General features: G+C 45.1%; 2 protein-coding genes and 2 long non-coding RNA genes across 30 annotated transcripts in view; 1 reads left to right on the top strand and 3 right to left on the bottom strand.

The window, feature by feature from the left end:
• WAC (WW domain containing adaptor with coiled-coil) overlaps positions 1 to 2,481 on the bottom strand; it is an 80,335-nt gene extending 77,854 nt beyond the window's left edge. For 5 of the 27 annotated variants that reach the window (XM_081560913.1, XM_081560924.1, XM_081560931.1 and 2 more), the window contains exons 1-2: positions 2,203 to 2,481; positions 1,232 to 1,268 (exon numbers count right to left, since the gene is read on the bottom strand). Coding sequence is in view for 7 of the 27 variants with exons in the window: in XM_081560911.1 (XP_081417037.1) it covers positions 1,232 to 1,268; positions 1,642 to 1,682 (78 nt within the window). In the remaining 20 variants the exon portion in view is untranslated. Of the gene's footprint in view, positions 1 to 1,231; positions 1,269 to 1,434; positions 1,545 to 1,606; positions 2,112 to 2,168 lie in introns of those variants that run through there. The other 22 variants (XM_081560911.1, XM_081560928.1, XM_081560930.1 and 19 more) reach the window with 7 other exon arrangements.
• The window catches only part of LOC145530961 (uncharacterized), a 55,914-nt gene continuing 37,658 nt past the window's right edge, over positions 1,685 to 19,940 (top strand). The window contains exons 1-3 of the mRNA XM_081552289.1: positions 1,685 to 1,691; positions 2,143 to 2,359; positions 2,449 to 2,717. Coding sequence (XP_081408415.1) covers positions 1,685 to 1,691; positions 2,143 to 2,359; positions 2,449 to 2,717 — 493 coding nt within the window. The remainder of the gene's footprint in view (positions 1,692 to 2,142; positions 2,360 to 2,448; positions 2,718 to 19,940) is intronic.
• On the bottom strand, positions 2,868 to 19,823 carry LOC145533465 (uncharacterized). The gene is made up of 2 exons (XR_014074100.1): positions 17,707 to 19,823; positions 2,868 to 3,925 (listed from the first exon to the last, which is right to left on the bottom strand). It is a non-coding gene; the product is annotated as an uncharacterized LOC145533465 (long non-coding RNA).
• Positions 6,124 to 9,834, bottom strand: LOC145533467 (uncharacterized). Its single transcript, XR_014074102.1, has 3 exons — positions 9,534 to 9,834; positions 7,887 to 7,928; positions 6,124 to 7,762 (listed from the first exon to the last, which is right to left on the bottom strand). It is a non-coding gene; the product is annotated as an uncharacterized LOC145533467 (long non-coding RNA).

The following is a 19,940-nucleotide window of genomic DNA, read 5'->3' as shown; positions in this document are numbered from 1 at the left end:
TGTAATGTTTTTGCTCTGCAACTATGCTAGACACAAATACAAATAAACATAAACACGTTTCTTCAATGTGACCCCAAAAAAGCATCAGAATTCAGAGAATTCTCATCAGAATTTCTCCAATTCGTGGATTCAAATAAGTAAGGAATTTCAGATCTAGCTTAACTACTCGTGCAGGCATGGGAAACAATTTTAAGGTATAGAAATGTTGACTCTTATTTCTGACCTATCCTAATGGAACTTAATGGAACTCCCTCAAAAAACATTTAACATATTTAAGACAACCATGATATAGCTGTCTTTTTAAATACATAATTAACCATGTTTTAGAGAGTGTGATTCAACAGTTTAATCGTTGACTTATCCAAATGTAATGCACAATGTTTTACCCGTCAAGGAACCTAGATTTTTAACTGGAACTTTAACTCATGCTACCCAGAAACACAACTGTTAGCTTGGAAACCGGCTCTCCTATCCTTTAAGTGGTCAGATGCAAAAAGTATTTACTTCTAGTGTCACCTCAGAGTTACAAATTAATGAATTTCCCTCCCCCGGAAAACAGGAGCCAACTCTTTCAAAAAATTTTTTAGAATGTTACATGAAGCTGTCACAAAAAGAAAAACTATGTACCTAAAACTCCTTTCATGAGAATGAATTACCCAAGTACTCAAAGATCTCAATTCCTACAGAAACAAAAGCGCCATCTTTCACTAGTTAAGACAATTATGTGCACCGAAAACAAACTGGGAAGGGGTAATGGTTTACAGCACACTTAAAGAGTTGCAAACCCATTAGTGGCTTCTTCCCTATCCTTCCGTCTAATTCTGATACCTCTGCGTTAACTTTTAGTTCCCCCAAAACAACAAATGAAGGTGATTCCGGAGTTACCGAACATCTCGCCCCACCGAGTCCCGCACACCCGACTAACCGAGTCAGGTCCTTCCTGGCCGAGAATCAATTTTTATTCCCTTCCCCCCACCCCACCCCACCCCACCCCCCGCAAAAAGAACTTGAACTTCCTCCCGTCACCTGTCAAAATAAGCCCCCACCCCTTGTCGGCGAGCGCCCCGGGAGCCGAGCGCAGGGTTTCCGGCCCCGCCAAGCGGGTTTCGCCTCTGTGGCCCCGAAGGGCCTGCAGCGACCTGTGAAGCCTGCGCTCGAGTAGCGGCTCCTCCCTCCCCCGCCGGCCCCGCCGGCCCCGCCAGCCCTGCAGCCCGCGCCCGCCCCGTGGTACCTGGTAAGGCTGCGCGTCCCCCCGCCGGTCGTGACAGCTGGAAAACAGGAGAAAAGGCCACCTGAGGCCGGGAAACGAGCCCCCCGCGCGGAACACGCAGAAACCCCCCCGCCCCGAACCCCAGCGGCGCTCCGGCCCCCGGCAGCCCGCCCTCCCGCCGCGCGCACACGCTCTCGCGCTCACACCCGCTCACACGCACTCACACGGGCTCCCGCCGGCGAGGGGCCGCCACCGCCCGCGGCCCTCCACCCCCGACTTCCCCCCTGCTCGCCGCCGCCCGCGCGGCCGCTCCCCCTCCCGGCCGCTCCGGATCAGGGTTAACAACAAAAATGGCGGCGCGGCCGGCCCAGATGAGGAGGAGCGCCCCCCCGCCACCCGCCCCGCCGCCTCGAAACGAAAAGACGATTTACCCATCACTGAGCCTCTGCTGTTTCCTCGCATACATTACCATCAATGCCCGGCCTGTGAGCGTGTGTCGGGGAGGGGGGAGCGGCCGCGGGAGACGGCGGCGGCGGGCGGGCGCGCAGGCGGCGGGCGGCGCAGGCCCGGCGCGCCCTCGGCGACGCTCAGCACCTCCCCGTCACTGGCGCCGGCGCTCCCGGGCCATCTCCTCCGTCCGCACCACGCTCACGCTCAGCTCAGGCCGGGCAGCGGCGAACCGGGGGTTGAGGGGGAGGGGGCAACACGACGCGTCCTGCTCGCCCCGCGGACAGCGCGACTGCCTCCTCCGCCTTCTCCTCCTCCCGCTCCGCCGCCTCCTCCCCTCCTCCCCCCGCCGCCGCCGCCGCCGCTGCCGCTGGGTCCTTCGCCGCCTCCTCCTCCTGCCGCCGCCGCCGCTGGTGCCGCCGCTGCCGCTCCACCAACTACATCCGGGCAACTCGGCCGCTGCGGCCTTCGGAAACCCTCGGCAGTTTCCGCCGCGCCCCTCCTCTCCCACCCTCGCGCGCGCCGGAACGCCGCCTTCGGCAAACCTCGGCTCGTCCCGGCCCTCCTCTTCCTCCGAGGCCTGGCTCGCCTCCTCGCGACCCGTCCGCTCTTTCCGGTCGCCGCTACCGGTCCGCACGCGCTTGTTCGGCCGCCGCCGTTCCGGATTAGGGGTAGTCGGGCTCGAGGAGCCGCCCAAGGCTGGTCCCGGGGGTCCCGGGGCGCGCGGGGCGGGCGGCGTCTATGGGAGGAGGCCGGTGGGGCGCGCGAGGAGCCATCGCGGACTAAATAAGGGCGGCTGCGCTGCTGCGCGTGCGCCCGGCGGCGCGGGGGGCGGGGGGCGCGCGGGGGAGCGCTCCGGCCGCCGCCCCCGCCCCCGCCCCTGCGGTCTCCGGCCGGGAAGCCCGTGGTTGGGCGGCCGGCGGACGGTGGGCCCAGGTACTCGCTCCGTGTGCGGCGGCGCGAGCTCCCGCGAGGCCCGCTTCTTGGAACCGGAACCGGGGCTTCGCGCCCGCCTCACACCGGCAGGCAGACCCGGAGCTAGGCCTTCGGCCTCACAGAAGTAAGTCACCCCCGGAAGCGCGGGGAAAGGGCCGGTGGCGTTCAGGGTCACCGTGCTTTGTGCCCGAAGCCCGTGCGCCTTCGAAGCCCAAGGTGAGGACCCGCGGAGGAAGGGCGAGCGCCGCTGCTTTAAAACATTCGATGAGCCTGCTGATGTAGGAGGACACTCGGAAAAAGTGTCGTTTTTAATATTTTCCACCCCAGCCGCGCCCTCCCCACCGTCTCCTTTATTTCCCGTTTTTCTCTCTTTGAGCTCCTCCGCGCTGAGATCCAGTCATCTGGAGTTTTTCGCAGGTGAACTAAGGCCTGGTGGTGGTGGTGGTGGTTTAGTCGCAAAGTCGTGGCCGACTCTTTGCGACCCCTTAGACTGTATAGCCCACCAGGCTCCTCTCTGTCAATGGGATTTTCCAGGCAAGAATACAGAAGTGAGTTGCCATTTCCTTCTCTAGGGGATGTTCCCAACTCAGGGATTGAATTTGGGTCTCCTGCATTGCAGGCGGATTCTTTACGAACTGAGTCACCAGAGAAGCTCCAATAAGACCTGGGAAGTGCTAATGAGTTGCTGCAAATTGAATTTTATAGACTGCTACAGGCACAGTGGCATATTGAGAGGGGAAAAATCCAAGTATACTCCCCAATTAAGCTTTACGTCTGTGTGTGTGTGTGTTGGTGATGGTTTAGTCCCTAAGTCGTGTGTGTGTGTGTGTTGGTGATGGTTTAGTCCCTAAATCGTGTCCAGCTCTTTGTGACTTCATGGACTGTAGCTCAGCAGGCTCCTCTGTCCATGGGATTTCCCAGGCGCACAAGTACGGGAGTGGGTTGTCATTTCCTTCTCCAGGGGATCTTCCTAACCGAGGGATGGAACTCAGGTCTCCTGCTTGGCAGGTGGATTCTTTACCAACTGAGCCACCAGGAAAACTCCAATAAAGGCCTCCGTGCGTGGCGGGGTGGGAGGGCGCTAAATGATTTGCTGCAATTTGAGTTTTATAGACTGCTACAGACACAGTGGCAATATAGGCATATTTGAAGAAGGAAAATGCAAGTATACCCCCCAATTAAGGAGTGTATCTGTGCGTGTGTGTGTCTGTATGTGTATTGGTTGCTCAGGCGTGTCAGGCTCTTTGCCACTTCACTTCAGACGCTCAGTTGTGTCCGCCTCTTTGGGACCCCATGAACCGCAGCATGCCAGGCCTCCCTGCCTATCACCAACTGCCAGGAGTTTACCCAAACCCGTGTCCATTGAGTCGGTGATGCCATCCAACCATCTCATCCTCTGTCGTCCCCTTCTCCTCCTTCCTTCAATCTTTCCCACCATCAGGGTCTTTTCCAATGAGTCAGCTCTTCGCATCAGGTGGCCAAAGTATTGGAGTTTCAGCTTCAGCATCAGTCCTTCCAATGTACACCCAGAGCTGATCTCCTTTAGGATGGACTGGTTGGATCTCCTTGCAGTCCAAGGGACTCTCAAGAGTCTTCTCCAACACCACAGATCAAAAGCATCAATTCTTCAGCACTCAGCTTTCTTTATAGTCCAAATCTCACATCCATACATGACTACTGGAAAAACCGTAGCCTTGACTAGGCGGACCTTTGTTGACAAAGTAATATCTTTGCTGTTTAATATGCTGTCCAAGTTGGTCATAACTTTCCTTCCAAGGAATAAGCGTCTTTTAATTTCATGGCTGCAGTCACCATCTGCACTGATTTTGGAGCCCAGAAAAATAAAGTCAGCCACTGTTTCCACTGTTTTCCCCATCTATCTGCCATGAAGTGATGGGACCGGATGCCATGATCTTAGTTTTCTGAATGTTGAACTTTAAGCCAACTTTTTCACTCTCTTCTTTCACTTTCATTAAGAGGCTCTTTAGTTCTTCTTCACTTTCTGCCATAAGGGTGGTGTCATCTGCATATCTGAGGTTATTGATATTTCTCCCGGCAATCTTGATTCCAGCTTGTGCTTCATCCAGCCCAGTGTTTCTCATGATGTACTCTGCATGTAAGTTAAATAAGCAGGGTGACAATATACAGCCTTGATGTACTCCTTTTCCTACTTGGAACCAGTCTGTTGTTCCATGTCCAGTTCTAAAAACTGTTGCTTCCTGACCTGCATACAGATTTCTCAGGAGGCAGGTCAGGTCGTCTGGTATGCCCATCTCTTTAAGAATTTTCCACAGTTTATTGTGAGCCACACAAAGGCTTTGGCATAGTCAATAAAGCAGAAATAGATGTTTTTCTGGAACTCTCTTGCTTTTTCGTGATCCATTGGATGTTGGCAATTTGATCTCTGGTTCCTATGCCTTTTCTAAAACCAGCTTGAACATCTGGAAGTTCACGGTTCACGTATCGCTGAAGCCTGGCTTGGAGAATTTTGAGCATTACTTTACTTACTAACATGTGAGATGAGTGCAATTGTGCGGTAGTTTGAGCATTCTTTGGCATTGCCTTTCTTTGGGATTGGAATGAAAACTGACCTTTTCTAGTCCTGTGGCCACTGCTGAGTTTTCCAAATTTGCTGACATATTGAGTGCAGCACTTTCACAGCATCGTCTTTCAGGATTTGAAATAGCTCAACTGGAATTCCATCTACACAGTGGCAAATAGGCGTATTGGAAGAGTGAAAAAAATCCAAGCTTACCTCCCAGTTAAGGGGGGAGGGGGTGTCTGTGTGCGTATTGGTCGCTCAGTTGTGTCAGACTCTTTGCCACCCCATGGACTGCAGCCCGCTAGGTTCTTCGTCCATGAGACTCTCCAGGCAAGAATACTGGAGTGGCTTGCCATGCCCTTCTCCAGGGGATCTTTCTGACCCACGGATGGAAGCATAAGTTTTTTCTGTCTCCTGCATTGGCAGGCAGGTTCTTTACCACTATCACCACCATGAGAAGCCCAACCTTTACCTGAGGGTGATGGTAGTCAGGTGGTTTTATTTCTTCTCTAAACTTCTTATAAGGCAGCATTAACTACAAAGGATAGTAATAAACGTAAACTAAATATACAGCCATTTACATGGAAGAACAAGACAAGGTCGGAAACAAATCAGAAGAAACAAGATCCCGTCAAAAAGCAGTAACAAAAAACTGATTTAAATGGTATCTAACTAGTTACATTATTGTTGACCTAATCAAGAGATAGGACGATGGAAAGGGCCAGAAATCACAACCGATGGGAAAAAAATTTTTAAAATCAGGTAGCCTTATTTGTCAAAAGGTCAGATTATTGCTGTTTGGGAGGACCAGTAGAGGCCTACTTAGTGCCCTCCAATGCTGTCAGTAACTAAGGAGAAAACTGCCAGTGACTGAAATGCAAGAAAAAAGAAACACTGGAGTCTTTTAAGTGCAATTTCTAACACTTTTGTAACAAGACATCACATTGGAACAGCACAGAAAATAGTACAGAAGTCTCATGCACAAACATTTTGAAAGCTGGCCACAAAATTTATTACTAATTTCTTGTTTAATGATTGGATGTCTTCTGAACCTGTTACATGCTCTTTGATCAAAACAGCAAACTGGGCTGAGCTACAGAGAGAAACAGCTCTAGCAGTGTACAGTTGTACTAGTTATTCACAGATACTGCATTGGCAAGTTCACTTTCTCACTAAAATTTATTTGTAATCCCCAGATCAACATGCACAGTATTTCTGGACATGCATGGTAGAGAATGTGACTTGCCTGATAGGCACTGATGAGGAAAGGCAACAATTGGTCTTCTTATTTCAGCTCTCATACTGTAAACAAATGTGCTTTTCATGATACACACAGTCGTGTTTTTAGCATTTTTTGCTTTTTACTGGTGATTTTCCTGTTTTAAGTGCCCCTCCACCCCCACCCCAAACACAGTGCTGAACTGTTATCTAGTACTCCTAAGCACAAGACAGCTGTGATGTTCTTTGTGGAGAAAATGTGTCCTACATCAGATTGATTTAGGTATATCATTAGTGCTCTTGCCCATGATGAGGTCAATGCTCATGAATCAACAATATATTAGATACAGTGTCTAAACAGAGGCTTCCCTGGTGGCTCAGCAGTAAAGAATCCGCCTGCAGTGCGGGAGATGCGGGTTCGATCCCTGGGTCGCGAAGATCCCCTGGAGGAGGAAATGGCCATCCACTCCAGTATTCTTGCCTGGAAAGTTCCGTGGACAGAGGAGCCTGGTGGGCTACAGTCCATGGGGAAGCAAAAGAGTCAGATACCAAAGTGACTACACCACCACCACCACGTATCTAAACAGAAACACACATAAAGTTATCAGTTGAATCAGTTGACGAAAATGTGGTCAGAGTATCTCAAGACCCCATCCATGTGTTTATTTCCCCAGGAGCAGTTCAGCGTTCCCAGTGACTAGAACACAGCTGCCTCAGATAATGAGAATCGACTATTTACTAAAGTACATATCTAAACATTACACCCATTTTTTTTTTTTTAATTTCACCTCTGTAAGGGAATCTGATTCCATTATCTGTTATGGCTCCTCTCTTCCTCTACTTTACCTACCTGACCCATATACCCTGCTCAATTCACTGCATGCTTGAGGAAAATGAGCTGCCAGTGTTCCTCACTCCCTCTGTTACTGAAAGCTCAGCCTCTGCACAGGTGCCAAATCAAATCCCGGAGACAGAGTTTAGGGTGAAGAAGAAAATAATACTTCACCAGGCAAAAGGAGACACAACAGGTTTCTGCCTAGAAAAACTGTGTGTCCCAACCCCAGAAGACTTGATGGGGTTTTGTATCAGTCGTTTAAAGGTAGGGTCTAACAAGATTAGGATGTGAGTGTAACAAGTTGAGGGTGTGAGCCCACCAGGCTCCTCTGTCCATGAGACTTGCCAGGCAAGAGTACTGGATAATCTTCCCAACCCAGGGATAGAACCCACGTCTCTTATATCTCCTTGTATTGGCAGGCGGGTTCTTTACCACCTGGGAAGCCCTTCATCTCAGGTGGACGGTCTCCTAATCTTGATGGTCCCTTTAATCTTGCCTCAGATTGTTTCTTGTATGCTCCTCCCTTTATCTGCCCTTTGGAGCTCAGGGAAGGTCGTGGAGGCTGGAGTCTCTCCTACAAGAAATAGGGAACAGAAAGTCCTCTATGCCCAGGATCCTCACTGGGCCCTGCTCAATTTCACCTCTCACTAATTTCTCTTAGCCATGTCCCCTACCCAGCTGTTAAACATCTTCCAAACCTGACATTATATCCCGAGTCTTTGCTGTGTTGCTTCTTGTTTCTGTAAGAAAACAGAAAGAATCAGAAATCTGTAACAGCTCTGACCCACTCCCACCCTTGCATCTAGCAACATTCCTTCATCTGAATACACTGCTAGCCTCCATAACTGGATGGACAGTCCAAATTCCTATCCAAGACCAAAATGGCCACTTTTACATCAAGTTCCATTTTACTCTTGGAATTTTTCTCTTGTAAAAGTTTCCCCTCTCAACTTGATCATTTTTGTCTACTTATACACATTTTAATAACTGCCCTCCGGGGGAAAAAATCTTGATTGTATCTCCCTCCAAATACTACCCCATTGCTCTGATCCACTCCTGTACAGAAAAACTTCATCTCTCATGTCTGCTACTCATTCTTAAACCTGAAAGTCAGACTTGATCCCCAAACTCCACTTAAACTTATGCTCTGGATCCTCAGGAGCCTCCATGTTCTCAAATCCACTTTTTATTTCTCAGTCTTCATCTCACTTCACCTGCGAGCAGCATTTGATAACTTAGAGCTGATGACTTACTCTCTTCCCCCTGAAGCTCCTTTTCTTGCCTGCTGGAATTCCACTCTTACGTTTCTCTCTTGTTTCCTAAATGATTCCTTAGTCTCCTTGCTGGCTCCTCTCCTATCTTAAAACCCACTAATGGCTTCCCATCTCAGAATGAAAGCTGTGGACTTTGAATCTTACTTACCATGGTGTACAAGGCCCTGCGTAAACCACTCCCACCCACGTTATCCCCAGTTTCTCATTCAGGACTTTTTTGCTTGTTCAGTCTTCTCCCACCACTCGACCCTCCACTTTTCTCCACTACACCAAGCACGTCTGGGTCTCAAGACCTCTACTCTAGTATCCTGCCTGAGTGCCCTTCCCCTTGGCACCTACTTTGCTTACGCTATCTATGTCTCTCCTCAGATCTCTTTCAGAAAGGTCTGTACTCTGAGAACTATGTAAACAGCACCCCATTTACTCTCTCTCACTCTCCCTTTGCTCAATTTCCCTGTATACTACTTGCCGAATTATGTCTCGTGTATTTCATTTAATGGTTGGCTCTCACTAGAGTGAAGGCTCTATGTGATAGAATGAGATAAATATTTGTCGAGTGAAAGGAGATTTAACCACAAAAATATGTGCAAAGAAAGTAGCAAAATATTGTTAAGTCTCAAGAGAAAAAAGGTACATGGTTTTATTTCTGCTTGCTCTAGAACAAACAGGATTATTAATTCAGTCCTGCTGTCACAAATTAAATGGGGAAAAGCTAGATTATCCCTAATATAAAATACTATAAAAGGTAACATTTGAAAATGTATCTAAATTTGCATTATGTAGCTAATCTTATGCAGATTACTTGCATGCCTTTGTAATGAGAGATCTCAAATTTGTAAATGAGCAGGAGATCCGTATTTCAACCAATAAATTAATACATGTCAGCCACTATAGGGGAGAACTATCAGTGAAAGGCATCGGTGACCCTGATTTTAACACCATCCTCTTGGTAGAGGAAGAATAAAAAACTCACGCCTTCAAGCCTCTAGTTGTAAAAGAGACTTTTAAAAGGTCTTGCTAGAATTTTTAAAGGGTCACAAAGTAAATATATTCCCTGAAATTATTACTCACCTCTTTTCATTTCTTTTTTTCTCTCCTTGCCTTTCTGTCCTGTGCCTTAACACAGTGTAGTGGTTGAGAGCATGGTTTTTGGAATTAGAATGACATAATCTAGAGCTCTGGCTACATGGTTGACTGATTAGCAGTGTAACATTGGGCAGATTACCACAGTCTCTGAGATTATGCTTCCTCATCTCCAAAATTGGCTTGATAGGGTATAGAGCTGTCTGTAAAAAGTGAATGAGAGTCGATAAATAATTTAGCACCACATGGCATATACATGCTGCACTACAATCTTTAAAAAAACTGTGAGGAATTACCCACAGAATTTGGAATACAACCTGAGTCATAATACTGTGCTTGTCATGTGAAATGGATACTCAGACGTACTGCATGGGTGACCCCAAGGTATGGACCAGTCCCTGCTCACAAAACCACAGTCAGTATTCAGTGTAATCTGCATGGCACTGTCTGCTCATATGTAAGCATATGTAGTCACTGATGAAAATTGTAGTCTGACAAAAACATTGTTTAAAGTTTCCCATGTTAGGTTTTGGGAGGTTTTCTTGTGGCTTCATCCAGGCATGTGGGATCTTAACTACCCAACCAGGGATCAAACTCACACCCCATGCAGTAGAAGCACAGAGTCTTAACCACTATTCCGCCAGGGAAGTCCCAGGCTTTACTTCAGATTACAGTAAAGCAGGCTGGATCCAAAAAGGAAGCTCTCCATTTTACCAGGAAGTTACCCCAAAACAGCCAGTCATCCAACCAGTAAGGGAGACAGCACCTCTTGGGGAGGAAGTGGAAGAGCTGCAGTGATGGTACACAGGCCTTACTGCTCCAGTCAATCGATCCCTGGTTTATCCAGGTCGTTCCTCAGTGTAAAGTTTCCTCTGCTGACTTCTTTTTTGCAGAACAATATCAAACCTTAGGAAAATGGTAAGCAACTTTTTAAATAGGAAAACTGATTCTTTGTTTTGAAAAATGTTCATTGTATCTACTTTTTACCAATTTTACACTTTTTGTGAATAAATGGTTTTTAATTTTTTTTTTTTTGTTAATGTTAGGAACTATATAAACCAGCAAAATTTCTCCCCCCAAAAAGCTTATCACTGCCCGTAAGGCTTCTCTTTCACCCTTCAGCTATTTGTCTTTGAATCAAAGCAGAGGGGAAAGCCTAAAAGTGGTTTCTTGGAACCCTTTTAGTCCGTTAAGTTTTGGAGAAATTACACCATTTCAGTATGTTTGGTAAAGCACAATTTGCCTATAAGACTGGTGAATTCTAGGACTTGCCCAGTGGTCCATTAGTGAAAAAGCCACCTGCCAATGCAGGGGACACGGGTTTGATCCCTGATCCAGGTAGATCCCACATGCCTCAAAAGCACCACAGCTGGGCTCTAGAGCCCAAAACAAGAGAAGCCACTGCAATGAGAAGCCCACGTACCACAACTAAGACTAGCTTTCCACAGCTAGAGAAAGCCTGCTCAAAGCAACAGAGACCTAGCTCAGCCAAAAATAATAAATAAATTTTTAAAATTAAAAAAAAAAAAGACTGGTGGAGTCTAGAGGCTCTAATGCAGTTTGCAATGATTTCTTATTAAAGTAGGGTTTCTCCAGGTCCTGCAGATAGCAATCACTACCCCTGTCAACACTCTCCCTACAGGATATCATTTCTGCAAAACCTTGCAAACACTCACATACAGATATTTTGTTCCATGAATTCCTGGGATATTGTGGGATTGAGGAAATCATAAGAGGTATAGTGGGCTTCCCTGGTAGCTCAGCTGGTAAAGAATCTGCCTGCAATGCAGGAGACCCCAGTTCGATTCCTGGGTCAGGAAGATCTGCTGGAGAAGGGATAGGCTACCCACTTCAGTATTCTTGGGCTTCCCTGGTGGCTCAGCTGGTAAAGAATCCACCTGCAATGCGGGAGACCTGGGTTTGATCCCTGGGTTAGGAAGATACCCTGGAGAAGGGAATGGCTACCCAGTCCAGTATTCTGGCCTGGAGAATTTGTGAAGAGTTGGACACAACTCAGCGACTTTCATGTCACTTCAAGAGGTATAGTGTAAGCCAGCTTAGGATAGAATTTAACATGGTACCCAGTTTTTCATGCAGAATTTAAAGAAATACTATGATATCACTCATGTCAATGTCCAGTACTTCCTAATTAAGCTTCATTTCAAGATGGGATAACTTCGGTAGGGATATTCTTCTAAGCTCACTGTCGGCCTGTATTATGTACATTTCGGCCACTGCATTAAACCCATGGCGGGAGGGAGCACACTTGGAACTTATGAGCAGGTGTCTGTACTTGCAGCCCAGCCCGGCACAGCAGGGACATATGACTCCATCGGCACAGCTCCAAACTTGTATTAGTGTTGACTGCTTGATACAGGTAGTGTGCAACTGTGTGGTACCAAATTTCCTCCTTTTAAAATGTTTTCCATCTGACTTTTCATCCTTTCTTGCATCATGAAGTATACTTAAAAAAAAAACGGATATTCATCATCTATATACTTAAAAAGCCATCTTACATCAACATCTAAAAAATTTAATCTGCAAAATTCTAAAATCGATTTTTGATGTTTTCCTACATGAAAGTTACTTTCCTGTCTGAAGGAATATTAAATGTATATTTTTACTTATTATTTATTTGGCTTCACCAGGATTTAGCTGGGGCACCTGGGATCTTCCTTGCAGAATGTCATCACTTAGTTGTGGCAAATGGGATCTAGTTCCCTGACCAGGGATGGAACCCAAGCCCCCTGCGTTGGGAGCACAGAGTCAGCCATAGGACCACCAGGGAAATACCCTATTCAACGGAATATTGACCTGTTTATATAGTGAATAGATTTACCTACAGAACACCACAAATATGAAAGCTCTCTGTGGCAAAAAGACTTCCTGCCAGTATCTTTTCGTTCTTAGTAGAACGCTTGGTTTTTAGTGGGACTATCTCTGTCCAGAAGACTATTTCCTCACTTCCCTGTATCTTGAGATGCCATGTGATTGACTTCTGTCTAGCAGGATATAAGCAGAAGTGCATAGAACTTCTAGGGAATCCTTGAAGAGAAAGGGCTATTCCACCTCTCCTTCCTCTGGCACAACGTGATGTGATGGCTGGAGCTTGACTAGCCATCTTGAGCTGTGAAGTGGAAGCCGTGTGCTAAGGATGGTTTCCTGGCACAGTGGGCAGGCGTATCAGCCCAAGAGAGACTATTGACAGCCGGATTTTTTTTTCTGTGAGAGAATATAATCTGCTATTGGTAAGCCACTGTAACACTGGATTTCTTGTTGCTCGTAGCTAAGTCTAAATCTGCTCTCAAATACAGAAAGAAATGATCTGAAAATACGTTGTACTGTGCTCTGAGTTGTTTAATTTAGGGTGGGTGATCATGGCATCTCCATTTGATGAAGAAATGCAAATCTGAATAATGTCCTCACAGTAAAAAAAAAAAAAAGAAAGATAACAATACAGCTCACTTCAGTTTTTCTTCCTGAAGATGTCAGTACCTTTACTGTGATGTTCACTTCCTTTGAAAGAATAACATGTCTTGACAAGTGAAATAGGTTATCTAAAGCAAAATACCTTGCTACTTTAAATGTGCTAACAAACAGACTCTGTTGTATTTATTTTCAATTCTTGTGCCTGTTGCATTTGTGGAAAATTCATGTTCCAATGAATTCAGGAAATGAATGTTGAATTAATAGTAAGTGAAGTTTGTATTGAAGGTGATTGCTTCTAAAGGGCTGGTACCTTGTTTCTTGATCTAGATGGTGGTTGCATGTATTTTTACTTTATTTTTAATCCATTAAACTGTACATATGTTTATGTGCTTTTCTGAATTAATGTATTTCATAAAAATAAAAGATTAAAGATGAATTTTGTGGTTTCTTTAAAAATACACCTTTCACTTGTTTTGAAGCAAATATTTTGTTTTTGACAAAGTGTAAAATATAAAATTCATATTATTGTTAAAAAATTCCTCAATAATATATTGCTTTGATTAACAATTTTTATCAAGTATATGTGGTTTTTTTGTTGTCGTTGAAACCTTTCAGTAATTGAACTAACTACATAATTCCAGAAAGTTAGCAGACTTTCTCTATATAACATCCACTTTAACCAAACCCTTTAATAAGTAGAATCTAGTTGAAATAGAACCACCTCACGTCTTGTAGAACAAGCCTAGGATGAATGAATTGCTAGACTAGATTTTATTACAGGTGCAGTAACATTCTAAGACATATTTCTGTAAAAGTACAGCATTGTAAAAGAGTGTTAGTCTCCACTAGTGTGTTTGGACAAGGCACTGTAGATTTTGAGTTTTAGTTTGCTGTATCCATAGAAGATACATACTAATCCCTGCCCTCTACAGTTGTAAAAATACAGTGAGATACGTGCACGTCCATTGAACAAGCACTTCTTAAACCTGTTATTAATATACAGATTTAATCTAACGTTTTTTTCCTGTGCCCCTTCTAAACCCAGCTTGTACATCTGGAAGTTTTCATTTCACATACTGCTGAAGCCTAGCTTGAAGGATAGCCTTACTAGCACACGAAATGAGTGTAGTTGGTTGGTAATTTGAACATTCTTTGGCACTGCCTTTCTTTGAGATTGGAATGAACACACCATTTCCAGTCCTATGGCCACTGCTCCAAATTTGCTGACTTATTGAGTGCAACACTTTAACAGCAGCATCTTTTAGGGGTTTAAATAGCTCAGCTGGAATTCTGTCACCTCCACTAGCTTTGTTGTAATGCTTCCTAAGGCTCACTTGACTTCACACTCCAGGATGCCTAGGTGAGTGACCCACCATTGTGGTTATCCCAGTCATTAAGACCATTTTTGTATAGTTCTCTGTATCCTTCCCACCTCTTAATCTCTTCTGCTTCTGTTAAGTCCTTACCATTTCTGTCCTTTATCATGCCCATCCTTGCTTGAAATGTTCTCTTGATATCTCACATTTTCTTGAAGAGATTGCTAGTCTTTCCCATTCTGTTGTTTTCCTCTGTTTCTTTGCACTGTTCATTGAATAAGGCCTTCTTATCTCTCCTTGCTGTTCTCTGGAACTCTGCTAAAGATGAAGCTCCAATACTTTGACCACTTGATGTGAAGAGCTGACTCATTGCAAAAGACCCTGGTGCTGGGAAAGACTGAAGGCAAAAGGAGAAGAAGGCAACAGAGCATGAGATAGATAGCATCTCCATCTCAGTGGATATGAATTTGAGCAAACTCCTGGAGATAGTGAAGGACAGGGAAGCCTGGCGTGCTGCAGTTGCAGAGAGACACAACTTAGTGACTGAACAACAATTTAACATGGACATGGTCCAGGTTGATCCAAGTTCTCTGAGGCCTTATGTGTCAGCAGAGGGGGTGTATCAGTTGGGTTAAGCAGTACTAGCTGCCTTTCCAGGCACTCTGACTTCTCAGGAATTTGCACAACAAACATTTATCCCTCCATCTCCTCCTAATCCAGTGTAGGTCAGGTGGGTCTCCTCAGTGGCTCTCCTACTGAGAGGAGAGACATAGGAATGGGGATGTGGGATGCCTACATTTTACGACTCTGCCACCTTAAGTTCCTTTATTAATACTTCCAGCTCCCCTGATGGGAAAGAGAAAACAGAGAACTCACACCTGCCCATTACAGTCTTATGTTCTTCCCCTCAAAGCCCTCGGGCCATAACTGTTTCTACAGCCCCATCCCACCTTCGGGGAAACACGGGTATTTGTAACACTACCTGGCACAACAGGCAGCTTAAAAGAGCTACTTGATTTAAAGCAGGAATTCTTAATATTGAGTCCATGAAATGGCTTTAAGATAGTGTGAGAATCCCACTTGATTTTATACAAAACTCTGGGCTTGTGTTGTGATGTTTATTTTTTCAGAAGGAGAATCCATCGCTTTCTTTGGTCTCAAGGGGTCCTCAAAAAAAAAAGTTAAGAATTATGATTTAAGGTGAGATTTTCCTGGTGGTCCAGTAGCTAAAACTCCGAGCTCCCAATACAGGGGGCCTGGGTTCAATCCCTGGTCAGAACTAGACCCCACATGTTGCAATTAAAACCTAGTTACCCAAATAAATGTATTAGTTAATTTTTAAAAAAAAGAATTACTGATTTAAGGCAATAGGTAAGAGGAGAAAAACTATGGAAGTGGCTGCTCTCCTTTTACATTTAACACTACCTATAGTTTACAGCCTACTTTCTATAGGTGACACATGGACCACAGGGGTTCCACACACAGTGAATGACCAGGCATTTTTCATATGTTACCTTTAATATTCACATTCACCTTGAAGGCAGATATTCTCATCCCCTTTTTGCAAATAGGGAAACTAAGAAGCATAAAGATCACATAATATGCCTCAGATTACACAGCAAGTAAATGCAAGGATTCCTATGAACCCAAGACTTCAAAATCAAGCTTCAAAATCCTCATCTCACACTGGGCAATTTAAGTGTTTACCATCCACTATAAATGAGATGTAAAAGACAATATGGCCTGAACACATTCCTGACTTTTATTTTCCTGCAAACCGAACATACTGGTCTTTAGCAGAAATGTCCTAGAAATTTCTGTGGTTGAATTGACAGACTCCAACATTGATGAAGATTTGTTGTATACATAACTGGCTACAGATAGAAAAAAAGACCAAGTAACAAAGATGAAAAGAGAAAAGAATTTCTACCTTATTCATGCTTAAATAGATGAATCAGTTCAGTTCAGTTCAGTTGCTCAGTCGTGTCCGACTCTTTGTGACCCCATGAACCACAGCCAGACATCTTGGAATGTGAAGTCAAGTGGGCCTTAGAAAGCATCACTACGAACAAAGCTAGTGGAGGTGATGGAATTCCAGTTGAGCTATTTCAAATCCTCAAAGGTGATGCTGTGAAAGTGCTGCACTCGATATGCCAGCAAATTTGGAAAACTCAGCAGTGGCCACAGGACTGGAAGAGGTCAGTCTTCGTTCCAATCCCAAAGAAAGGCAATGCCAAAGAATGCTCAAACTACCGCACAATTGCACTCATCTCACATGCTAGTAAAGTAATGCTCAAAATTCTCCAAGCCAGGCTTCAGCAATACGTGAACCGTGAACTTCCAGATGTTCAAGCTGGTTTTAGAAAAGGCAGAGGAACCAGAGATCAAATTGCCAATATCTGCTGGATCATCGAAAAAGCAAGAGAGTTCCAGAAAAACATCTATTTCTGCTTTATTGACTATGCCAAAGCCTTTGACTGTGTGGATCACAATAAACTGTGGAAAATTCTGAAAGAGATGGGAATCCCAGACCATCTGACCTGTCTCTTGAGAAACCTGTATGCAGGTCAGGAAGCAACAGTCAGAACTGGACACGGAACAACAGACTGGTTCCAAATAGGAAAAGGAGTCCGTCAAGGCTGTATTTTGTCACCCTGCTTATTTAACTTATATGCAGAGTACATCATGAGAAACGCTGGCCTGGAAGAAACACAAGCTGGAATCAAGATTGCCGGGAGAAATATCAATAACCTCAGATATGCGGATGACACCACCCTTATGGCAGAAAGTGAAGAAGAACTAAAGAGCCTCTTGATGAAGGTGAAGGAGGAGAGTGAAAAAGTTGGCTTAAAGCTCAACGTTCAGAAAACTAAGATCATGGCATCTGGTCCCATCACTCCATGGGAAATAGATGGGGAAACAGTGGAAACAGTGTCAGACTTTACTTTTTGGGGCTCCAGAATCACTGCTGATGGTGACTGCAGCCATGAAATTAAAAGACGCTTACTACTTGGAAGGAAGGTTATGGCCAACCTAGATAGCATGTTTAAAAGCAGAGACATTACTTTGCCAACGAAAGTCCGTCTAGTCAAGACTATGGTTTTTCCAGTGGTCATGTATGGATGTGAGAGTTGGACGGTGAAGAAAGCTGAGCGCCGCAGAATTGATGCTTTTGAACTGTGGTGTTGGAGAAGACTCTTGAGAGTTTCTTGGACTGCAAGGAGATCCAATCAATCCATCCTAAAAGAGATCAATCCTGGGTGTTCATTGGAAGGTCTGATGTTGAAGCTGAAGCTCCAATACTTTGGCCACCTCATGCGAAGGGTTGACTCATTGGAAAAGATCCTAATGCTGGGTAGGATTGGGGGCGGGAGGAGGAGGGGACGACAGAGGATGAGATGGTTGGATGGCATCACCGACTCGATGAACATGGGTTTGGGTAGAATCCGGGAGTTGGTGATGGACAGAGAGGCCTGGCGTGCTGCAATTCATGGGGTCGCAGAGAGTCGGACACGACTGAGCGACTGAACTGAACTGAACTGAACCACAGCACTCCAGGCCTCCCTGTCCATCACCAACTCCCTGAGTCCACCCAGACCCATGTCCATCGAGTCAGTGATGCCATCCAGCCATCTCATCCTCTGTTGTCCCCTTCTCCTCCTGCCCTTAATCTTTCCCAGCATCAGGGTCTTTTCAAATGAGTCAGCTCTTCACATCAGGTGGCCAAAGTATTGGAGTTTCAGCTTCAACATCAGTCCTTCCAATGAACACCCAGGACTGATCTGCTTTAGGATGGACTGGTTGGATCTCCTTGCAGTCCAAGGGACTCTCAAGCGTCTTCTCAAACACCACAGTTCAAAAGCATCAATTCTGTGGCGCTCAGCTTTCTTCACCGTCCAACTCTCACATCCCTACATGACCACTGGAAAAACCATAGCCTTGACTAGACGGACCTTTGTTGACAAAATAACGTCTCTGCTTTTTAATATGTTGTCTAGGTTGGTCATAACTTTCCTTCCAAGAAGTAAGCGTCTTTTAATTTCATGGCTGCAGTCACCATCTGCAGTGATCTTGGAGCCCAGAAAAATAAAGTCAGCCACTGTTTCCACTGTTTCCCCATCTATCTGCCATGAAGTGATGGGACTAGATGCCATGATCTTAGATATGTAGAAATATGTGCTTTTTTGATTTTGAGATAACTACAAATAATTTTAAGTAGCTGCATTGCACTGGTGAGAACATTTTTTTTCTATTTTTTTTTTTTTTGCTGAATTTTCTAAATTTTCACTTTAAATATCAAAATTCATTTAGAAATGGTAAATATGTCCCTGAAGTATCCAGAGTGACTCATGATCTTCAGAGAGCACTGTTGAGTTGGTATCCTGGAGCATTTTTGGCAATAGAATCTGTATTTTTTTTTTTTTTTCTTGAGAACATCAAGAGCCAACTCTGGCTATAATAAGCAAAATGGAATTTATTAGAAGAGCTTAGAGAATTCCTGGAAAGTTGGGTCCCCCAACTTGGACAAAGAACAGGAACCAAGTTGCTCTCAAGGGTCAGGAAGCAAGTTGTCAGCAAAGTTCTTGCAGCAGTAAGAAGGTCTTCTCAGCTGGTAACTGTTTTCATCCCAGCTTCAGTGTTTCAACTTTCAGTCTCAGAGTGTCTAAATGTCCAGTCCTCGATAACAGGCTCAGTACTCCTCTCCCTGCTATTTGCCTGGTCCTACAGCCTTTTGTTTCCATTAAGGAAAGAAGCCACTTCTTCCAAAAATGACTCACAGTAAAGGGTTCTCAAAACAGAAGCTGAGAGACCAAATCGGGCAGCCAAACTAACTAACTGCCCCACCACAAGCAGCCATTCCACAGGTCACTGACAGGAGGCTCTTAGTGTATAACTTTTAGGAAAGGAAATTAAAATGTGAAATGTCTTAGTCAAATTTCTTAGTTTAGTTACCTATGCTGAGCAAAAATATAATAAATGTATTCTATAAAATGGGCTTCCCAGGTGGCACAGTGGTGAAGAATCTACCTGCCAATGCAGGAGACACAAGAAGCCTGGGTTCAATCTCTGGGCTGGGAAGATCCCCTGGAGTAGGAAAAAGAAACCCACTCCAGTATTCTTGCCTGGAAAATTCCATCGACAGAGGAGCCTGGTGGGCTACAGTCCATGGGGATGCAAAACAGCCAGACATGACTGAGTGACTGAGCATACAGCACATTCTATAAAATAATATATTAATTTGGAAATACCATTCATCTCAATTACGGCTCTTTCTACCCCAATACTTATCAGAGGAGCAAAAACCAAGTAGAGAGAGGTCTTTTAATAGAATAGGGGCGACTTCTCTGCCGGTCCAGTGGTTAAGACTTTGCCTTCCAATGAAGGTGGAACAGGTTCAATCCATGGTCAGGTAGCTAAAATCCCACATCAGAAAAAAAAAACAAACAAAAAACAGAAGCAATATTGTAACAAATTCAATAAAGACTTTAAAAATGGTACACATCAGAAAAATATTTAAAAAAATAAAAGAATAGGGTTGGAATTCCCAGGCGATCCAGTGGTTAGGACTCAGCACCTCCACTGCTGTGCCTAGGTTCAGTCCCTAGCTGGGGAACTAAGATCCTGCAAGCCATGTGGTGTGGTCAGACAT

The sequence above is a fragment of the Giraffa tippelskirchi genome, chromosome 13 (assembly GCF_054371585.1).
Source record: "Giraffa tippelskirchi isolate mGirTip1 chromosome 13, T2T-mGirTip1v1.2.pri, whole genome shotgun sequence".
Lineage (NCBI taxonomy): Eukaryota > Metazoa > Chordata > Mammalia > Artiodactyla > Giraffidae > Giraffa > Giraffa tippelskirchi.
The sequence above is the reverse complement of the archived record's forward strand: the minus strand, read 5'-3'. Positions and strand labels throughout refer to the sequence as shown.